General features: G+C 35.7%; 1 protein-coding gene across 1 annotated transcript; it reads right to left on the bottom strand.

Moving 5' to 3' along the window:
• Positions 1-661: 661 nt before the first annotated feature.
• LOC101895545 (probable peroxisomal acyl-coenzyme A oxidase 1) lies at positions 662-17,211 on the bottom strand. The gene is made up of 7 exons (XM_005182118.4): positions 16,937-17,211; positions 4,449-4,605; positions 4,092-4,384; positions 3,612-4,017; positions 3,039-3,545; positions 2,709-2,973; positions 662-1,121 (listed from the first exon to the last, which is right to left on the bottom strand). The coding sequence occupies exons 1-7, from the start codon at positions 17,070-17,072 to the stop codon at positions 846-848; spliced, it is 2,040 nt and encodes a 679-aa protein (XP_005182175.1). The 5' UTR covers positions 17,073-17,211; the 3' UTR covers positions 662-845.
• Positions 17,212-19,177: the final 1,966 nt, after the last annotated feature.

Here is a 19,177-nt window from a genome sequence, read left to right as displayed (position 1 = left end):
AAGAAATTCTTTTCAAACAACTTCATTGGAAAAATTTTTAAGAATATTTTTAGTTGGGATTTTTGGATACAAAGTCGTCGGTTTTTTAATGACACATCTTAAAATACCGTCTTACCAAAAATCTTCAGTTTTTTAAGAATATTTTAAATAATCCGTTTTTCTTATTGTTAATTTTTCTAGGATTTTCTGTTGAAATTTGTGAGATTCATAGAATTTACTAGGATTTTCTGGCTATCTCTAACTTTTGTTGAACTTTCTAAGAATAGTTTTTTAAAGGAAATTTCTGAAAGGTCGCTTATTTTTTTCGAGTTAAGCAAGAATATTATATGAAAGGTCCTACTAGACAGAAATCGTTGGTTTTGTGAGGAAGGACCTAATCAGATGACTTTGGAAAAAAAACAAATTTTTTATAAAGTATTGCTTAAGACTTATTCCCAATCCAGATGAAGACTTGCTTTCTCAACTTTTGCTGCAATGGAATTTATCCTGAAATCAGAGCTGGGACTGGATTCTTGTTCTATGAAAATATAAAATGAAAAAAATTTCCATTATAAAATTATTAACTTGACATTTCTTTTCCTTATAAAAGTTTTCATTTCACATTTTCATAGAACTAGAATTAAGCCCAGCTTTTGCCTGTCGTAGGTAAAAATATGAAATATAGTATTTAAAAGCTATTTTTTTATTTAATAGAAAGAAAGTATAAAATAACAACTGTACAAACATTTTGTTTTAAACTTAAATTTAAAGCTATGTACCAGGAATTACCAAGGGAGGTATTTCAGAAAATATATACATATTGACAATGGAAATGGGAATGTAAGATACACTTTTCACAATTTATTTTACAATTTGGATTTCATAGCATTTTCCTTCATAAAAGGCTTCAGATATTTTCCAAAGAAATCCGGCACAGGTTTCTTGTTCAGCGGATGTTTCAAGGCAGCCTCGAACAAACGTTCATAGACATTGCCGTCATAGGAGCCGAGAGCAGAGTTCAGTACCTTATCGTGAAATTCAAAACCATCGGTAATGGCCACAACATCGGGACGCAATTTCTTGAGAACTTCCTCCAAACGGATTTGCAGGGCAGCGATTTCATTTTCCGTAACTGGAACGAACTAAAATGAAAAAAAGACAAAGAAGTTTTTAAAAATGGAAATAACTGATCAAGATTTTAAAGTAACCGTAACCCAAAAGCCAAAATTATTGAAAAACAACCATTGTAAAATTGTCAGGCCTAGAAAAAATCTGTATAAAATCGATGATTATAGCTCTAAGGAGACGATATACAGGGTGAGATGACAAAACTGCAACCAAATTCAGACTGCTGTCATTTCTAAGCCATTCTTGTGCCAGCTGTTGAAATTATTATGGTTTAGAAGCGTACAAAAGCATTTTGGTAAACATTTTTCAGAAAAAAATTTATTCGTGATGGAATTCAGGCATGAGGGTGTAATTTCTTTATATTTGGCTGGAAACCAACAAGTGGCTATCATTAGCGCACTCCAGCATTTAAATGTGAATAAATTTTTTGTGTCTCGTACAATCGCTCATTACCGTGATACTGGCAGCCCGTCATCAAGGAAGTGGACGGAAGAAAACAGCAACATCAGCAGAAATGGTTCGAAAAATAAAGAAGCGACTTGATCGAAACCCGTGTCGCAGTGGCCGAAACACTGGCTCATGTGCTGAACTTATCGCAATATTTCATTCGGCAAATATTGAAAAATGAGCTTGGGGTAAAGCCATTGAAATTCCAAAAAGTGCAAGAACATACACCGCAACAGAAAGAAAATAGACCCAAAAGAGCGAAAGAGTTGCTTCGCTTGGCCGAATGTGATGAACAGTCGAATTTGGTTTTCTCCGATGAGAAACATTCGTTATCCAGCAGTTTGTAAACAAACAAAATGATCGTGTTTACCTGCCAAAGAGGTCAGCTGAAAATATACACCTTCAGTTGGCCACCAGAACTCAAGCGCCGGCCATGGTGATGGTGTGGGCCGTCATAACAGCCTATAGTCGCTCTCCGCTTGTATTATTCGACTATGGCATCAGAATAAATGCCGAATATTATCGCGAAAATATTTTAGAGGGAGGGAGGGAGCCACGCAAACATTTTGACCGCAGACCTTGGACATTCAAATAGGACTCAACACCATCGCATTCAACGCGCGCCAAAAATGGTTACAAAATGAGGTTCCCTCGCTTCTTTTCCTGCGCATAATGGCCACCAAAATCTCCGAATACCCATCCTTTGGACTATTGTGTCTGGAGTTTTTTGGAAAGCAAGGTTGGCACTAAAAAATACCAAAGTGTCGATCACCTCAAGCAAGCGCTTCGCCGGGTATAGGCCAAAATACCGCAGAGCACCATTCGGGTACCGTGAGACGGTTTCATTGGCCGTTTAAAGGCCATAATTCGTGCCAAAAATGAACAATTCGAAAAAATCTAAATTTATTCGAAAATTTGATGCTATTTCCGACATTTTTGGTTTTCATTCAATTAAAATTAAAAAAAAAAAACTTTGTTGCAGTTTTTTTATCTCATTCTGTATAAGCAGCTTGGCATCATGGCATGTTAATGTCAAATGATAAGGAAAAATGACAGCAGGATTCGAGTGCGGCTCGGATATCCCCTTTACGAATTTTGGAAAATATATTCAAGAATCCTACGAGTCTTTGAAAAAAATATTGTTTTCCACTTACCCTTAAAATATCACCCAAATGACGGAAGAAGGTCTGAATCAAATGCAATTCCAATAGATTTTCCAAAACCTTTTGGAATTGTGGCGAACGTTCACTCTTTGTGGGCCCGTTAATGACTTCCTCATAGAAATTGGAGGCCACATAGACACGGCCATGTAATTCGGCAGCCTTTGTCAATTCCAAGCCAGTGTTGTTCACGGCCACAGGTTGGCTTTGTCCATCCTTGAGGCGGGCCGAGTAGCTCTTGTAGGCAACACGGGTGGCCCTAAAAACAGGAAAAATAAATGTTATTTTTAAATTCTCCTTTCCCATCACCCCTTCAAAACTCACCCCACACAAGCATACTGCAGCGCTCTAACCAAGCAATCCCAGGTACCAGTCCATTGAGGAAACTGTGGTCGGTTGGCACATTCTGTGAAATATGCCATAGTGGGCATTAACTTTTTACCCTCCAAAACATCAGCCCACACCTTCATGAGGATTTTGCCCACCTGCAGATATAAGACGGAATTTTCACCCTCATAGGTGCAGGCAGCTGTGGATACGGCAAATAAATTACCCAAATTGGCCGCTGTCAAATAGCCATGACCACCACATCCCTGACGCAAACGTTCAATGCCATATGTGGAGTCATAGGAACAGGAAACCTTGAGGATACAGGCCAGGGCATGCAACTCGGGGAGACGTGAGAAGTCCTTGCGATTAATGGCCTCCGCCGTTTCATTGTACATGAAATGTAAATTGCCGGCGGCCAGGCGATAGGCAATGGCAGTGGCAATTTCGGGTATCACTTTCATTTGTTGGGTCAAATGTTCCAAGACCTTGGGTTCAGGTTGCCTGGAAAATCGAATAAAAGAAACCCTTAGATTCCTAAATTCTTAGAATAAGTCTCAAAACCCTTACCCCTCCTCAATGGGACTCTGACGCCGGACCACTGAGTAACGGGTCACCACAGTGGCTGCTTGGGCCAACATCAAGGCATTGCTAATGGCAACCATACAGCGCACATATACCATGGGGAAATAGGACAGCTGGGACACTGGACTCTTGATAAATGTACCATCCGGCAAGACCTGTTGATTTTTCATCAACATATTGGTGCGGGGAACACGATAATTCTTCAGACCCAAGAAACCATTGTTTACACCATTCATACCCAGCTTCTTGCCAATTTCACCAACATGTACACCCGGCAAGGGTTTGTGGGTCTCTTCATCACGCACCTGGACCACAAACATTTGAATACCTTTCGGCTCATTGTCAATATACAATTGGGCCACAAAAATGCAATAGTTGCAGGTTTGGCCCACTGCCAAAAAATGGGGAAAATAAGAAGATAATTAAAACTTTTCAAAACAAATATCAAACATGCCCTTGACTTACATCCTCCTGGCCACCATTTGTATGATGTCAGTGTAGGAGTGTTCAACACAAACTCCTCTGTTTTACGATCATAGTCCGCCCGGGACTCCAAGCCACGCAAAAAGGTTCCATGACCCAACTCAGTTTGGGCATAGGTGCCAATTATTTCACAATTGTCGGCACGTCTGCCAAATTTCTCGTATTGCTCGGGGGTACCTTGACCCTTAAGGGCGCGTGTAAACATGACAAGATGCACAGCCAAGGGGTTACCAGCTGGCATTAGCGCCGCACCAATTGGACCACCCATTAGGGTTCTGAAAATTAAAAATAACAATATTAACAAATTTAGTATTCTCTGAGGATTGAACTCGAACTTACGGATAAACCTCCGAACCACCGGGATGTATACGTTCCTGTATGGCTCTCAGTTTCTTGGTGGCATTGACGGCATGCTTGACGGCCAACGAGGCCATTTCTTCATAGGAGGCAAATTCATGATCTAGCGGATCATCCAAATCGTTGTAGAGTTCTTCCTCTGGCATAAAAAGAGAATAATTTTAGAATAGTATATTGTTTCTGTTCCAAAATCGTACTAAATGGTACCAAATAGTACGTACATTATACCTTTAAAGCTGGAATTGTATATACGGTTTCTTTTGACAATGAAGTGTACCTTTATATACAAACCAGTAAAGAAAGTCTTAAAGTCGGGCGTGGCCGACTTTATGATACCCTACACCACTTTGCTAATTTAGTAGAGCTCCACATAACCATTAAAAGTTTTTATGGGTGAATTCAATCATACAAGCTATGATTATAATTATAATTTAAAGCTCAAATGGGCTAAATATGCCGAAGCATTTGTATCTTTTAAATTCGGACTTGTGTTGCCCATTTGGTGCACAAATAATTTAAAATCGGATAAAAACATATATGGGAGCTATATCCAAATCGGAATCGATCTCGATAAAATTTGGCAAAGATATTTCTGAGCTGTATTTGATATATTTCCCTGAATATCGTTGTTACGGAGTGCATTTTACGGCAGTGGGTAACAAATATAACAAATCGGATGAACATTATATATGGAAGCTATAGCTATATCTGAACCGATCTTCACCAAATTTTACATACTAGCTTCTTGACTCAATTCGGTCGTAAGTGCGAAATTCCATCCTATTTGGACAAATATTAGACGTTTGGTACACAATAAAAGGTAAATCGGACGAAGTTATATATGGGAGCTATATGCAAATCTGAACCGATCTCGATAAAATTTGGCAAATGTATTTCTGAGCTATATTTGATATATTTCCCCAAATATTGTTGTTGCAGAGTGCATATTACGGCTGCGGAGGACAAAAATAACAAATCGGATGAACAATATATATGGGAGCTATAGCTATATCCGAACCGATTTCGATCAAATTTGGCATACTTTTTTTCAGGCCTAATTTGGGCGTATATGCAAAATTCCATATAAATCGGTCTGATATTACACTTTTGGTGCACCATAAAAGGTAAATCGGACGAAGATATATATGTGGGAGCTATATCTAAATTTTGACCGATTAACTCCAATTTCAATAGGGTCCGTTCTTGGGCCAAACAAATGATCTGTGCAAAATTTCATCTGGATCGGACAATAAATGCGACCTGTACTTTGTTTACAAAAATACATGGACAGACGGATGGACGGACAGACGGACGGACGGACATGCATAAATCGACTTAGAATGTGATTCTATGCAGATCATCAAAAGGAATTATGGATCTATCTCGTTTCCTTTTACCTGTTACAAGCAAATGCACAAAGACATAATACCCTGACCACCTTGTGGTGTAGGGTATAAAAAGTAATAGACATGAAGAATTATATTATTTGACATACGTATCACCGCAGGAGATTTTTTTTTTTAAATTTTAAAATTCCAATGAAATATGTTGGCGTTTTTTAAAAGGTCCCCGCTCGAACTTTAACACTTCAATTTTTCTCAGTAAAATTCCAGTTGATTAGTGTTATTTAAAATTAAAATGATGTGCAATATTGAGTTCAAACGCAAATTTCGGACACTAAAAATACTTAATTGAGGGAGTGTAAAGAGAATTGTAGAATTGACATTAAAGTTGTTGTTGATAGGGAAAATATCACAAAAAAGGGTACTGAAATATATTAAATCCTGGAAAGTACTAAAATCTTGCTAAAATGGCACTAGAATTGTATTTCGCGTTTTATGACCTTTATGGATATTCAAAATTTCGACCTTTTGTGGGGGAGGTACCAGAAGGAGTGGACCGATATATTCCATCTTAACACCAGATCTTGAGTTTATAAAAATATTGGGATGTATGAAATTTAAAAACAATCGGACTCTTACATCACATTTTTAAAGAGTTATAATTATTCAAAATTTTGACTATTTGTGGGGGATGTACTTGATGGAGTGGACCGATATTGTCCATTTTTGCACCTGACCTAGAACTCAAGCAAATATTAAGATTTGCAAAGTTGAAGCAAAGTCGGATTATCGTTTCTTTTTCTGTGCAGAACAATATTTTTTGAAATTTTCGAACTTTTGTGGGGGAGGTACCAAAAGGAGAGGTCCGATATTGTCCATCTTAACACCAGACCTTGGGTTAATAAAAATATTGGGATGTGTGAAATGTGAAGACAATCGGACTATTATATGACATTCTATAAAATTTCTAATTATTCAAAATGTTGACCCTTCGTGGGAGAGGTACCAGAAGGAGTGGACCGATAATGTCCATTTTTGCACCTGACCTAGAACTGATGCAAATATTTAGATTTGCAAAGTTGGAGCAAAATCGAATTATCGCTTCTCTTTCTGTACAGAAAATATATTTTTTGAAATTTCCGAACTTTTGTGGGGGAGGTACCAAAAGGAGAGGTCTGATATTGTCCATCTTAACACCAGACCTTGGGTTAATTTAAATATTGGGATGTGTGATATTTGAAGGCACATTCTATAAGAGTTATAATTATTCAAAATTTTGACCCTTCGTGGGAGAGGTACCATAAGGTAAGGAGTGAACCGATAATGTCCATTTTTGAATGAAATTTGAAACGTGTGATGGATTTTATCTAAAAAATTGAATTCCCAAATTATATTGAAATCGGTTCAGATTTGGTTATAGCTTCCATATATATTTTCGACCGATTTCGTTCATTTGATGCCTCAAACACCATATGAATGTTCGATTCCAATCAAATTTGGAATGTTTAAAGGGATATGATCCGAAAATAAATTTATCAAATTATATTGAAATCGGTTCAGATTTGGATATAACTCCCATATATATCTTCAACCGATTTCGTTTATTTGATGCACCAAACACGATATGTATGTTCGATTCGAATGAATGTGTGATGGGATTTTGATTAGAAAATAAATTAGTCAAATTATATTAAAATCGCTTCAGATTTAGATATAGCTTCCATATATATTTTCCGCCGATTTCACATATTTGATGCACAAAACACGCTACGTCTTTCCGATTCCAATGAAATTCGCCATGGGTGACTAAATTTGGTACAAAAATAAATTTAACGAATTATATTCAAATTCGCTAAGATTTGATTATATATCTTCTTCTATATTCTCGGCCGATTTCATATATTTGATGCACCCAAAGCGAGAAAGACGAAATCTGGCACCAGAAAAAAAATTGCCAAATTATATTGAAATCGGTTGAGGTTTGGGTATAGCTAACATATATATTTCGGCCGACTTCATACATATTATGTACCAAACACGATATATATGACCGATTCCAATGAAATTCAGAATAAAAAATTATATTTAAATCGGATCAGATTGGGATATGATTTTAATAAGAACCATTGACCCACAACGCCTTAGGCTAACACTAAAAAAACAACACAACAATTAATTTGAAATACGCTTAGTACGGGGAAGCATGTTGATACCTCGAATTCACTAATTGAAATAGAAATGCCGCTCAACTTCAAAAAATTGCAGTTTCCTGCACGCTTGGTATTTGCTATGAAATAAATAAATCCGAAGGACAAACCCTTCGTGTATGCATGTCATGTTACTGCTTTACTAATGGTTTTGTTTATTAACGCATTAAAGTAGGGCAATATTTTTATACCCTCCACTATATTATGGAGGGTATATTAACTTTGTCATTCCGTTTGTAACTCCTCGAAATACTCATGTCAGACCGAACTAAGTCGATTTAGCGATGTCCGTCTGTCCGTCTGTTGTAATCACGCTATCTTTCGAATGAATTGAGATAGATAGCTAAAATTTTGCACACACCTGCCAGTAGACAGGTTAAGTTCGTAAATGGGCCATGTAGGTCCACGTTTTCATATAGCCCCCATATAACGGTACCTCCCTATATTCGGTATTTTGATGATTTTAGCGACATTATTCACCGGAATTGTTTCAAATTTGGTATTTGAAGTTCCAAATGGATACTACACCCTAAGATAGAAAATTGTCTGTGCAAGTTCATGTCTTCGTATAGCCCCCATATAACGGTACCTCCCGATATTCGGTATTTTGATGATTTTAGCTACCTTTTTCCCGGAAGTAATTTAAAATTTAGTATTTGAAGTTCAAAATGGATACAACAACCTAAGACAGAAAATTGTCTGTGCAGGTCCATGTCTTCGTATAGCCCCCTTATAACGGTACCTCCCTATATTCAATATTTTGATGATTTTAGCGACATTATTCACCGGAAATGTTTCAAAATTGGTATTTGAAGTTCGTTGTGGGAGCTACAGTCTGTGACAGAAAACTGTCTGTGCGGGTCCAGGTCTTCGTATAGGCCCCATATATCAGTACCTCCCTATATTCGGTATTTTGACGATTTTAGGTACAATACCCGCCGAAATTGTTTGAGATGTGGTATTTGAAGTTCGTAATGGATGCCACAGCCTGTGACAGAAAATTGTCTTTGCTGGTCCAGATCTTCGCACAGCTCCAATTTAACGGCACCTCCTTATGTACGATATTTTGATGATTTTAGCTACATTATTCACCGTTTATTTCAAGTTTCGAATTTGAATATGGTAATGGCTTATGATAAACAATGCCTATGTATGTCCACGTCGTATAGACCCCAATATAACGGCTATATTCGGTATTTTTAAAATTTTAACAGAATTTTTTAAGGATTTTATTATTTGAAAATTTCCAAATTCGTTGCAAATGGTGGAGGGTATTAAAAGTTCGGCCCGGCCGAACTTACTGCTTTTTAACTTGTTTTTTTTTTAATTTTTAATTTTTTTTTTTATTCAACATAAATTCGTAAATTAAATTTTGAATGCATATAAAATCAAAAGGGGCAGGGAAGCGCACCGGGTTTAGCTAGTCCTTACTATAAAAATTCTCATTTGAATATTAAGTGTGACCAAGCATAAATTTTTAATTGAGTTCAAAGATTATAGATGTTATAAACATTTTGAACCATCTGTGCGGCCTAATCTGTTGTACGTGGACGTTAGAACAAACAATTGACTGTTATCGCAACGTACTCTGAGATTAAAACTCAAAATACCAACACTTTCCATTTTGTGTGTAATCTTATCACAATGCCCTCCACCTTGTGAAGAACTAAAGAATTTGATAAAAATCAAACTTTCTCAGTGCTATTTTTACTGCACCAAGACACGACAGCACATTTTTCCAAATTCGATGAATGGATGGAAATTTTAATGAATTGATGGAAAATTCACATAGCCAAAAAAAAAAAAAAATCGGAGCCGCATGAGGCGAATAGCGGCTTGGATGAAAAACAATGGCCTGGAATTTTTCGTACTCTAAATTGTCGAAAGTGTAGTTAAAACTAGGGTATACGGGGTGAGATAAAAAAACACCAACAAAGTCAAACGCCATAATTTTTACATTTTTATACCCTACACCACAAGGTGGTCAGGGTATTATGTCTTTGTGCATTTGTTTGTAACAGGCAAAGGGAAACGAGATAGACCCATAGTTCCTTTTGATGATCTGCATAGAATCACATTCTGAGTCGATTTATGCATGTCCGTCCGTCCGTCTGTCCATGTATTTTTGTAAACAAAGTACAGTTCGCATTTATTGCCCTATCCAGATGAAATTTTGCACAAATCATTTGTTTGGCCCAAGGACGAACCCTATTGAAATTGGAGATAATCGGTCAAAATGTAGATATAGCTCCCATATATACCTTCGTCCGATTTACTTTTTATTGTGCACCAAACGTGTAATATCAGCCCGAATTATATGGAATTTTGCATATACACCCAAATTAGGCCTGAAAATAAGTATGCCAAATTTGATCGGTTAAGATAAAGCTATAGCTCCCATATATAATATTCATCCGATTTTTTACTTTTGTCCTCCGCAGCCGTAATATGCACTCTGTAACAACAATATTTGGGGAAATATATCAAATACAGCTCAGAAATACATTTGCTAAATTTTATCGAGATCGGTTCCGATTTGGATATAGCTCCCATATATAACTTCGTCCGATTTACCTTTGATTGTGCACCAAACGTCTAATATTTGCCCAAATGGGATGAAATTTGGCACTTACGGCCGAATTGAGTCCAGAAGTTAGTACGTCAAATTTGGTGAAGATCGGTTCAGATATAGCTATAGCTCCCATATATATTGTTCATCCGATTTGTTATATTTGTTACCCACAGCCGTAATATGCACTCAGTAACAACGATATTCAGGGAAATATATCAAATACAGCTCAGAAATATCTTTGCAAATTTTATCGAGATAGGTTCCGATTTGGATAGAGCTCCCATATATATTTTTATCCGATTTCAAATTTATTGTGTACCAAATGGGCAAAACAAGTCCGAATTTAAAAGATACAAATGCTTCGGCATATTTAGTCTTTTGAACTTTAAATTATAATTATAATCATAGCGTGTATGATTGAATTCTCCCATGAAAACGTTTAATTGTTGTGCGCAGCTGTATTAAATTAGCAAAGTGATGTAGGGTATCATAAAGTCGGCCCCGCCCGACTTTAAGACTTTCTTTACTGTTTTTTTTTTTTTTTTTTTTTTGATTTTATTAAATGAAAGCAAAAAATGTCTGAAATAGCATCAAATTTTTGAATAAGTTTAGATTTGTTTGAATTGGTCACTTTTGGCTCGAATTATGGCCTTAAAACGGCCAATGAAACCGTCACACGCTGCCCGAATGTTGCTCTACGGTATTTTGGTCCATGTCCGGCGAAGCGCTTGCCTGAGGTGATCGACACTTTAATATTTTTTAGTGCCAACCTTGCTTTCCAAAATACTCCAGACACAAAAACCCAACGGATTGGTATTCGGAGATTTTGGTGGCCATTGTGCGCTGGAAATGAAGCAAGGAACCTCATTTTGTAACCATTCTTGGGTGACGCGTGCTGAGCGCAATGTTCCTGAAGCCTGTTGGAATGTCCAAGGTCTGCGGCCAAAGTGTTTGCGTGTCCAAGGCTTTAATACACCCTCCAGAATATTTTCGCGATAATATTCGGAATTTCTTATGATGCCGCGGTCGAGAGCGGAGAGCGACCATCGGTCTGGTGGCAAACCGAAGGTGCACATTTCAGCTGACCTCTTAGGCAAGTAAACACGGTCATTTTGATTCTTTGCAAACTGCTGGACAACGAATGTTTTCTCATCGGTGAAAACCAAATTCGTCAGTTCACCACTTTCGGCCAAGCGAAGCAACTTTCTAGCTTTTTTGAGTCTATTATCTCTTATTTGCGGTGTAAGTTCTTAAACTTTTTGGAATTTCAATGGCTTTACCCAGAGCTCATTTTTCAATATTTGCAATATTTGGACCTGCACAGACAATTTTCTTCCTTGGGATACCGCAGTCCATTACGAACTTCAAATAACAAATTTTCAAACATAAATTCCGATGAATAATGTAGCTAAAATCATCAAAATACCGAATATCGGGAGGTACCATTATATGGGGGCTATACGAAGACGTGGACCGGCATAGACAATTTTCTCTCGTAGGCTGTAGTATCCATTACGAACTTCAAATATCAAATTTAAAACAATTCTCGTGAAAAATGTCCTTAAAATTAATAAAATACATGTAGGTGCACGTTCTGGTATAGTCCCTATATAACGGTACCACCCGATATTCGGTATTTTGATTACTTATGCCACATTTTTTCACGGATTTGTCTGAAAATTGGTACTTGTAGGTCATAATGGGTCCCTGTGCGTGTGGCAAAACATTGCATGTATGGGTCCATGATTTGGTATAGCCCCCATATAACGGTACCTCCCAATATTCGGTATTTTGATAGTTTTTGCCACATTTTTTCAAGAATTACTCTGAAAATTGGTAGTTGTAGATCATAATGGTTCCCAATTCGTGTGGCGAGTCATTGTAATTATAGGTCCACGTTTTGGTATAACCCCCATTCGGTAATTTGATGATTTTTGCCACATTTTTTCACGGATTTGTCTAAAATTGGAATTTGTAGTCATAATGGGTTCTAGCTCTGTTGGCGAAACATTGTATGTATAGGTCCATGATTTGATATAGCCCCCACATAACGATACCTCCCGATATTCGGTATTTTGATGGTTTTTGCCACATTTCTTCTAATGTTTCCTTTACCCTAAGTTGGAGGGTATTAAAAGTTTAGCCCAGCCGAACTTAATGTTTTTTTTTTACTTGTTTTTTGTTAATTTGAAAGATAAAAGTTTTTGAATATTTCTTTAAAAACAAACTGCAGCCTTTTTTTCGAAAATTATTTCTATTATACAATTTACTTCTCATATTGGACCAACATTTTTAAGGCATGTCAAAAGAGGCTAACTTTGTCGAAGAAAAATAACTGAGAGTAACAATTTTTTTTTAAGAAATAAGTATTGAAAAATAAATACTCTGAATAAAAAATGTATTCGGCTTTAAATTTCTGTACCTTATTCTGAATTTAAATATAAAATAATACCATTATGGTTTATAGAGCTATTTTGAAATTAAATTTAAATCGAAGTATAGCTTAAAATATTACCTGCCAAATAATGAGTTGTCAGATTTCAAAATTGACATACTTCTTTCATCGAGAGTTTGTAGATTTGTTACCACTGACATACTAATCCGAAACACTGTGCTACGAAAACTCTAGTCTGTAACCTTTTTATTTGATTTTATAATTTTAGAAATATTCCAATTTTGTTTCACATCTGAATGACTAAATTTAATTGGTTTCCTTCAATGAAACTCACCTAACAAATTAAACCAAAATTTAAATTTTATACATGATTCAGTGATTTTCAGGGTGGTATTCTAATATGTATTGGAAATCACAAAGCCTCAGAGTATTCATTGAAAAAAAAGTTTATATAACTATATACCGAAAATCGTATATTGACCGTTGGTCACTTCAAATATAATTCCCATATATATCTAGCATGTCCAATGTGATTGGATAGATTGTTTCATTAGCTTCGATTCACGTTTTAGTTTGTCTCTCTACGACAACTCAGCCATGTTTAGCTATCGGACTTTGGAAATTCATTAGATTTTCTTTGTCCAGTGAGGGGACCGTGGTTACTTATGTTCATAAAAAATTATTAGAAACTATTTTTTAATTGCCTGTCATCGATTTATAGAAAATTAAAATAAGTTTCTAATAATTAAGATCTATACAAGATAATTGCGCCATACTGAACATGGCCTGTCACTACACAATAATATGTAAATATGTCAAAATTTTTGTGATCAGAATTATTTCGATTCGAAACAAATTCCATTCCATTTTTGATACAAATGACCTGAAAGCAAATTCTGCCGAATGAAGGTTTATTTTCTCTATTTTTATACCCTTTAGTCATATGGTTAGAGAGAGGATATATATCATTTAATACGGCCAAAACGTGCTAGGTCTCTTTGGACCAAATTGGTTTCAGGACATTTGGAGTCGATCTAGCGATGTCCGATCGTCTGTCTGTCTGTCTAGCTGGCTAGTGCGCAACTCTCGAACGGAGTATCCGATTTGGTCCAAACTTGGTACATCGCAATATTATTTTCAAACTAAGACCGAGTTCGGAGATATTAAATTTCGGTCCACTTCTTCGGGTACCTCCCCCAATAAAAAATATCTGACTGCAGAGAGAGAGAGAGAGAAAGGATCATTCGATTTTGCTCCAAATTTGAAAATCCTAATATTTGCGTTAGTGCTAAGTCAAGTGCGAATATGGACAAAATCGAACTACTCCATCAAGTACCTCCCTCACAAAGGGTTAACACTTTGAATAAATATAACACTTATAAAATGTGATGTAAGTGTCCGCTTGTCTTCAAATTTCACACATCCTAATATTTTTATCAACCCAAAGTCTGGTGTTAAGATGGTATATATTGGTCGGCTCCTTCTTGTACCTCCCCACAAAGGGTCGAAATCTTCAAAAAATATTTTTTGCACAAAAAGAGAAACGATAATACGATTTTGCTCCAACTTTACAAATCCTAATATTTGCGTCAGTGCTAGATCAGGTGCAAAAATGGACAATATCGGTTCACTCCATAAAGTACCTCCCCACAAAGGGTCAAAGTTTTGAATAATTACAACTCTTATAAAATATGATGTAAGAGTCCGATTGTTTTTAAATTTCACATATCCCAATATTTTTATCAACGCCAGGTCTGGTGCTAAGACGGAATATATCGGTCCACTTCTTCTGGTACCTCCCCCACAAAAGGTCGACATTTTCATAGAAATATATATTCTGCACCGAAAGAGAGAGGATAATCCGACTTTGCTCCAACTTTGTATATCCTAACATTTGAATTAGTGCTAGGTCAGGTGCAAAAATGGACAATATCGGTCCACTCCATAAAGTACCTCCCCACAAAGGGTCAAAGTTCTGAATAATTACAACTCTTATAAAATGTGATGTAAGTGTCCGATTGTCTTCAAATTTCACTCATCTCAATATTTTTATTAATCCAAGGCCTGGTGTTAAGAAGGAATACATCGGTCCACTTCTTCTGGTACCTCCCCCACAAAAGGTCGACATTTTCAAAGAAATATATATTCTGCACAGAAAGAGAGAGGATAATCCGATTTTGCTCCAACTTTGTATATCCTAACATTTGAATTAGTGCTAGATCAGGTGCAAAAATGGACAATATCGGTTCACTCCATAAAGTACCTCCCCACAAAGGGTCAAAGTTTTGAATAATTACAACTCTTATAAAATATGATGTAAGAGTCCGATTGTTTTTAAATTTCACATATCCCAATATTTTTATCAACGCCAGGTCTGGTGCTAAGACGGAATATATCGGTCCACTTCTTCTGGTACCTCCCCCACAAAAGGTCGACATTTTCATAGAAATATATATTCTGCACCGAAAGAGAGAGGATAATCCGACTTTGCTCCAACTTTGTATATCCTAACATTTGAATTAGTGCTAGGTCAGGTGCAAAAATGGACAATATCGGTCCACTCCATAAAGTACCTCCCCACAAAGGGTCAAAGTTCTGAATAATTACAACTCTTATAAAATGTGATGTAAGTGTCCGATTGTCTTCAAATTTCACTCATCTCAATATTTTTATTAATCCAAGGCCTGGTGTTAAGAAGGAATACATCGGTCCACTTCTTCTGGTACCTCCCCCACAAAAGGTCGACATTTTCAAAGAAATATATATTCTGCACAGAAAGAGAGAGGATAATCCGACTTTGCTCCAACTTTGCAAATCCTAATATTTGCGTCAGTGCTAGATCAGGTGCAAAAATGGACAATATCGGTCCACTCCATCAAGTACCTCCCTCACAAACGGTCAAAATTTGGAATAATTGTAACCCTTAAAAATGTGATGTAAGATTCCGATTGTCTTCAAATTACACACATCACAATATATTTATTAATCCAAGGTCTGGTGTGAAGATGGAATACATTTGTCCAATCCTTCGGGTACCTCCCCCACAAAGTGTCAACATTTTGAATATTCATGAAGCTCATAAAACATGAAATAAACATCCTCAATAGTTCTATTAAAATAACAACTGTTATAAAGATGGTATAGATCAAACCATTTCTTCTGGTACCTCCCCCACAAAGGGTTAATATTTTAAATAACCAAAAGGATCATTGAATCCGAAAAAAAAATCTTGAAATTTCATCACATCTGCTGTGAAAAAAGGATATATCTGCGAACTCCTTCAGGTGCCTCCCACACAAAGGGTTAAAATTTTAAATATCCATGAAGCTTATAAAACGCGAAATGGCCATCTGATACCATTCAGACTAGCTACATATCAATATTTATATTAACACAAGATCTGTTATAAAGATGATAGAGATCGTACCATTTCTTCTGGTACCTTCCCCACATAAGGTTCAAGCTTTTGAGCACTCAAAAAAAGCGACACATTAGTTCTGACAGGAAATGGAAAATATTGGTCTATTCCTTTGATACCTACGGCACAGAGTGTCAACAATTTGAATAATCGTAACAGGTGTCAAATAAAATTTGATAACCGAATATTGGCTGAGAATATACATCTGTCAGCAAAACCGACTGGTATTTTTTTAAACTTGTTTTTAATTTCATTTTACATAGAAATTGTAATGCAAAATATTATAGATATTATTATATTATTATTATTATTATATATATTATTTTTCTCATGTCCACCCTCAAAAGGTCGTTTCGCTTAAGAGATAACAACAAAGAGCATCGATTCATACAAAAAAAACACTCTCACAACATGCTCTTATGTCAGATAACACACTTATCATCTCTTTCATTAATTCTTTGTGGAACTCTGTGATCATTATAGTTTTGTTTGTTGTTGTTGTCATATGATTTATTATTTTTTGTAACCCACTTACCAATCATACGTTTCATATCGACAATTTCTTTGCGTCCCCAAAAGAAAGCGGCCATTTCATCCGGATTGAAGCTGGCATTTTTGCGTTCAATGGCCAAATCAGGATTCACTGTTTTGGGAATTTCGATTGTATTCATTTTGTTTTATTTTTATTTTCCTAAATTAATTTCACTAAAATAATTTCGATAATTTCAACACAACCACTTAGCGTCGCACTCGACCCGTTCGATTCGTCTTGTTGCGTTTGTCGCTCGCCGTCGACTAACAGGTTTCCTATGGTAAATATTTACATTTAAGCTTTAAGAGTACCAATAACTTTCAAATAGAAAAAAGCTTATTTTCTGAGGGAAATAAAAAAAAGCTTATGAAAAAACAGCTGCTGAAAAGAGAAATAATTGCATTTGATAGAGAAAATAAAAACAATGTACCGATGTACATGCATATTGCAGCGGTGCTCAAAACCGTGTTCTAGAACATGAACCGAAAAAAGAGATAATTTAAGAGAAAATTAAAATTCTGTTTTTCTTTATATTTTACGGTTCTATTAAATTGTTTTTAGACACGAATGTTTGCCAAATTAATTTATAAAGCAAATGGATAAATAATATTTGTATAAATAATGACTTAAAACTGTTTTGTTCTTGATTTAAATAAGCAAAGAGAAAATTGACTGAAAGGAAGTATTTTTTCTTGAGCACCGCTGATATTGATAATAGCAGGGGTGCTCAAAAAGAAATATCTCTTTTCAGTCAAATTTCTCTTTGCTTATTTAAAACAAGAACAAATCAGTGTTAAGTCATTATTTATACAAATATTTTTATCCATTTGCTTTATAAACTATTTTGGCAAACATTCGTGTTTAAAAACAATTAAATAGAACCGTAAAATATAAAGAAAAACAGAATTTTAATTTTCTCTTAAATTATCTCTTTTTTCTCTTCATGTTCTAGAACACGGTTTTGAGCACCCCTGTAATAGGCTTGCTGTCAAAAAATGAAGCAATGCAATGTCAGATGTATTAGACCAAATCGAAAAAAAATTATTGTCAAAAGGAGGAACCTCATTGGGGATAATCCTGAAATTTAAATCAGAGATAATATTCATTGAAACGAGTTCTAGCATAGACAAATTAAGGTATAGACTAAAAAGTTTTAAAATTTACCCCTTCCGGCAGATGTCACTATTGTTGATCTTGGGCCAGTCAAGTCACTCAGGGCTAGTGAAGTCACTCGACTTCGAAAACAATTTATTCATTTTTTGCTATTTAAGTTCTATATTTTTATATTTCACGTCATATTTGGATAATGTAAAAATAAACAAAGTCACTGTTTCGTTTTTAATTGATAAATAATAAAGAATCATAAAAATATTCAATATTTTGTATTTTGAGAGAATTGAGTGAATAGACTTTTGCTCTCTCACAGCATGAACGACATCTATTGAAGCACTTTTTTCGAAGATAACAGATGAGACAACTTTTTAGTCTATACTTTAATTTGTCTATGGTTCTAGGCGTTAGCATTTAGATTGAGAGAGAGAGTTCGAAAGACATCTCAAAACTCTTTAATCATATGAACAGATATTTATTTCACAAATACCGAACTGAAATTTCCAAAACATGTTTTTCGAATCAAACTATGCTGTAGCATCCGAAGAGTCAAACTCAATATTGAGAAAAAAGATGTCATCAAACAAGGTTTAATACATGCCCACTGTTATGGTTGTTGCGTTAAGTTTTAGTTTGAATTTTTTCTCCAAACGATATCGATCGATAGGGGTAAAGTCCAAACCAAGATATTGAAAATAATTTAAACAATGCCAATAATATCTAAAGATTTTCCATAGAGAAGTGGTTTGATTACAACTTGTTCTGTACGAAACCTATAGGGTGAAAAAAAATCCCGATAACAGCCTCTTCTATAATAGATTTTTCGATACCATCGTTTGCTATAGAAAACTTACAACGTCTTCAGTATCCTTATCTACAAAAGTTAGTTGTAACATCTTTTTCTGTAACAAAATTTTCGATAACATCTTTTTCTATAGGAAAGCGGTCCGATAACTATGTTTTTATAGGAAATTAGTCCGAAAACAAATGTTTTGCTGTCCGATAACAACTTATTACATTGAAAAGTTGTCCGACAACAACGTTTTCTATAGAAAAGTTTCCCGATAACAACTTTTACTATCGTAAAGTTGTCCGACAACAACTTCTTCTGTTCGATACCAACTTTTTTTCTGT

The sequence above is a fragment of the Musca domestica genome, unplaced genomic scaffold (genome assembly GCF_030504385.1).
Source record: "Musca domestica strain aabys unplaced genomic scaffold, Musca_domestica.polishedcontigs.V.1.1 35, whole genome shotgun sequence".
Taxonomy (NCBI): domain Eukaryota; kingdom Metazoa; phylum Arthropoda; class Insecta; order Diptera; family Muscidae; genus Musca; species Musca domestica.
The sequence above is the reverse complement of the archived record's forward strand: the minus strand, read 5'-3'. Positions and strand labels throughout refer to the sequence as shown.

Bases quoted from the DNA above. Each gene is read 5' to 3' on its own strand.
- LOC101895545 (XM_005182118.4), bottom strand. From the start codon at position 17,072: ATGAATACAATCGAAATTCCCAAAACAGTGAATCCTGATTTGGCCATT. The intron at 4,606-16,936 runs GTAAGTGGGTTA...TTTTTATGCCAG, and splicing joins CGATATGAAACGTATGATTG to AGGAAGAACTCTACAACGAT. The intron at 4,018-4,091 runs GTAAGTCAAGGG...ATTTTTTGGCAG, and splicing joins CAAATGGTGGCCAGGAGGAT to TGGGCCAAACCTGCAACTAT.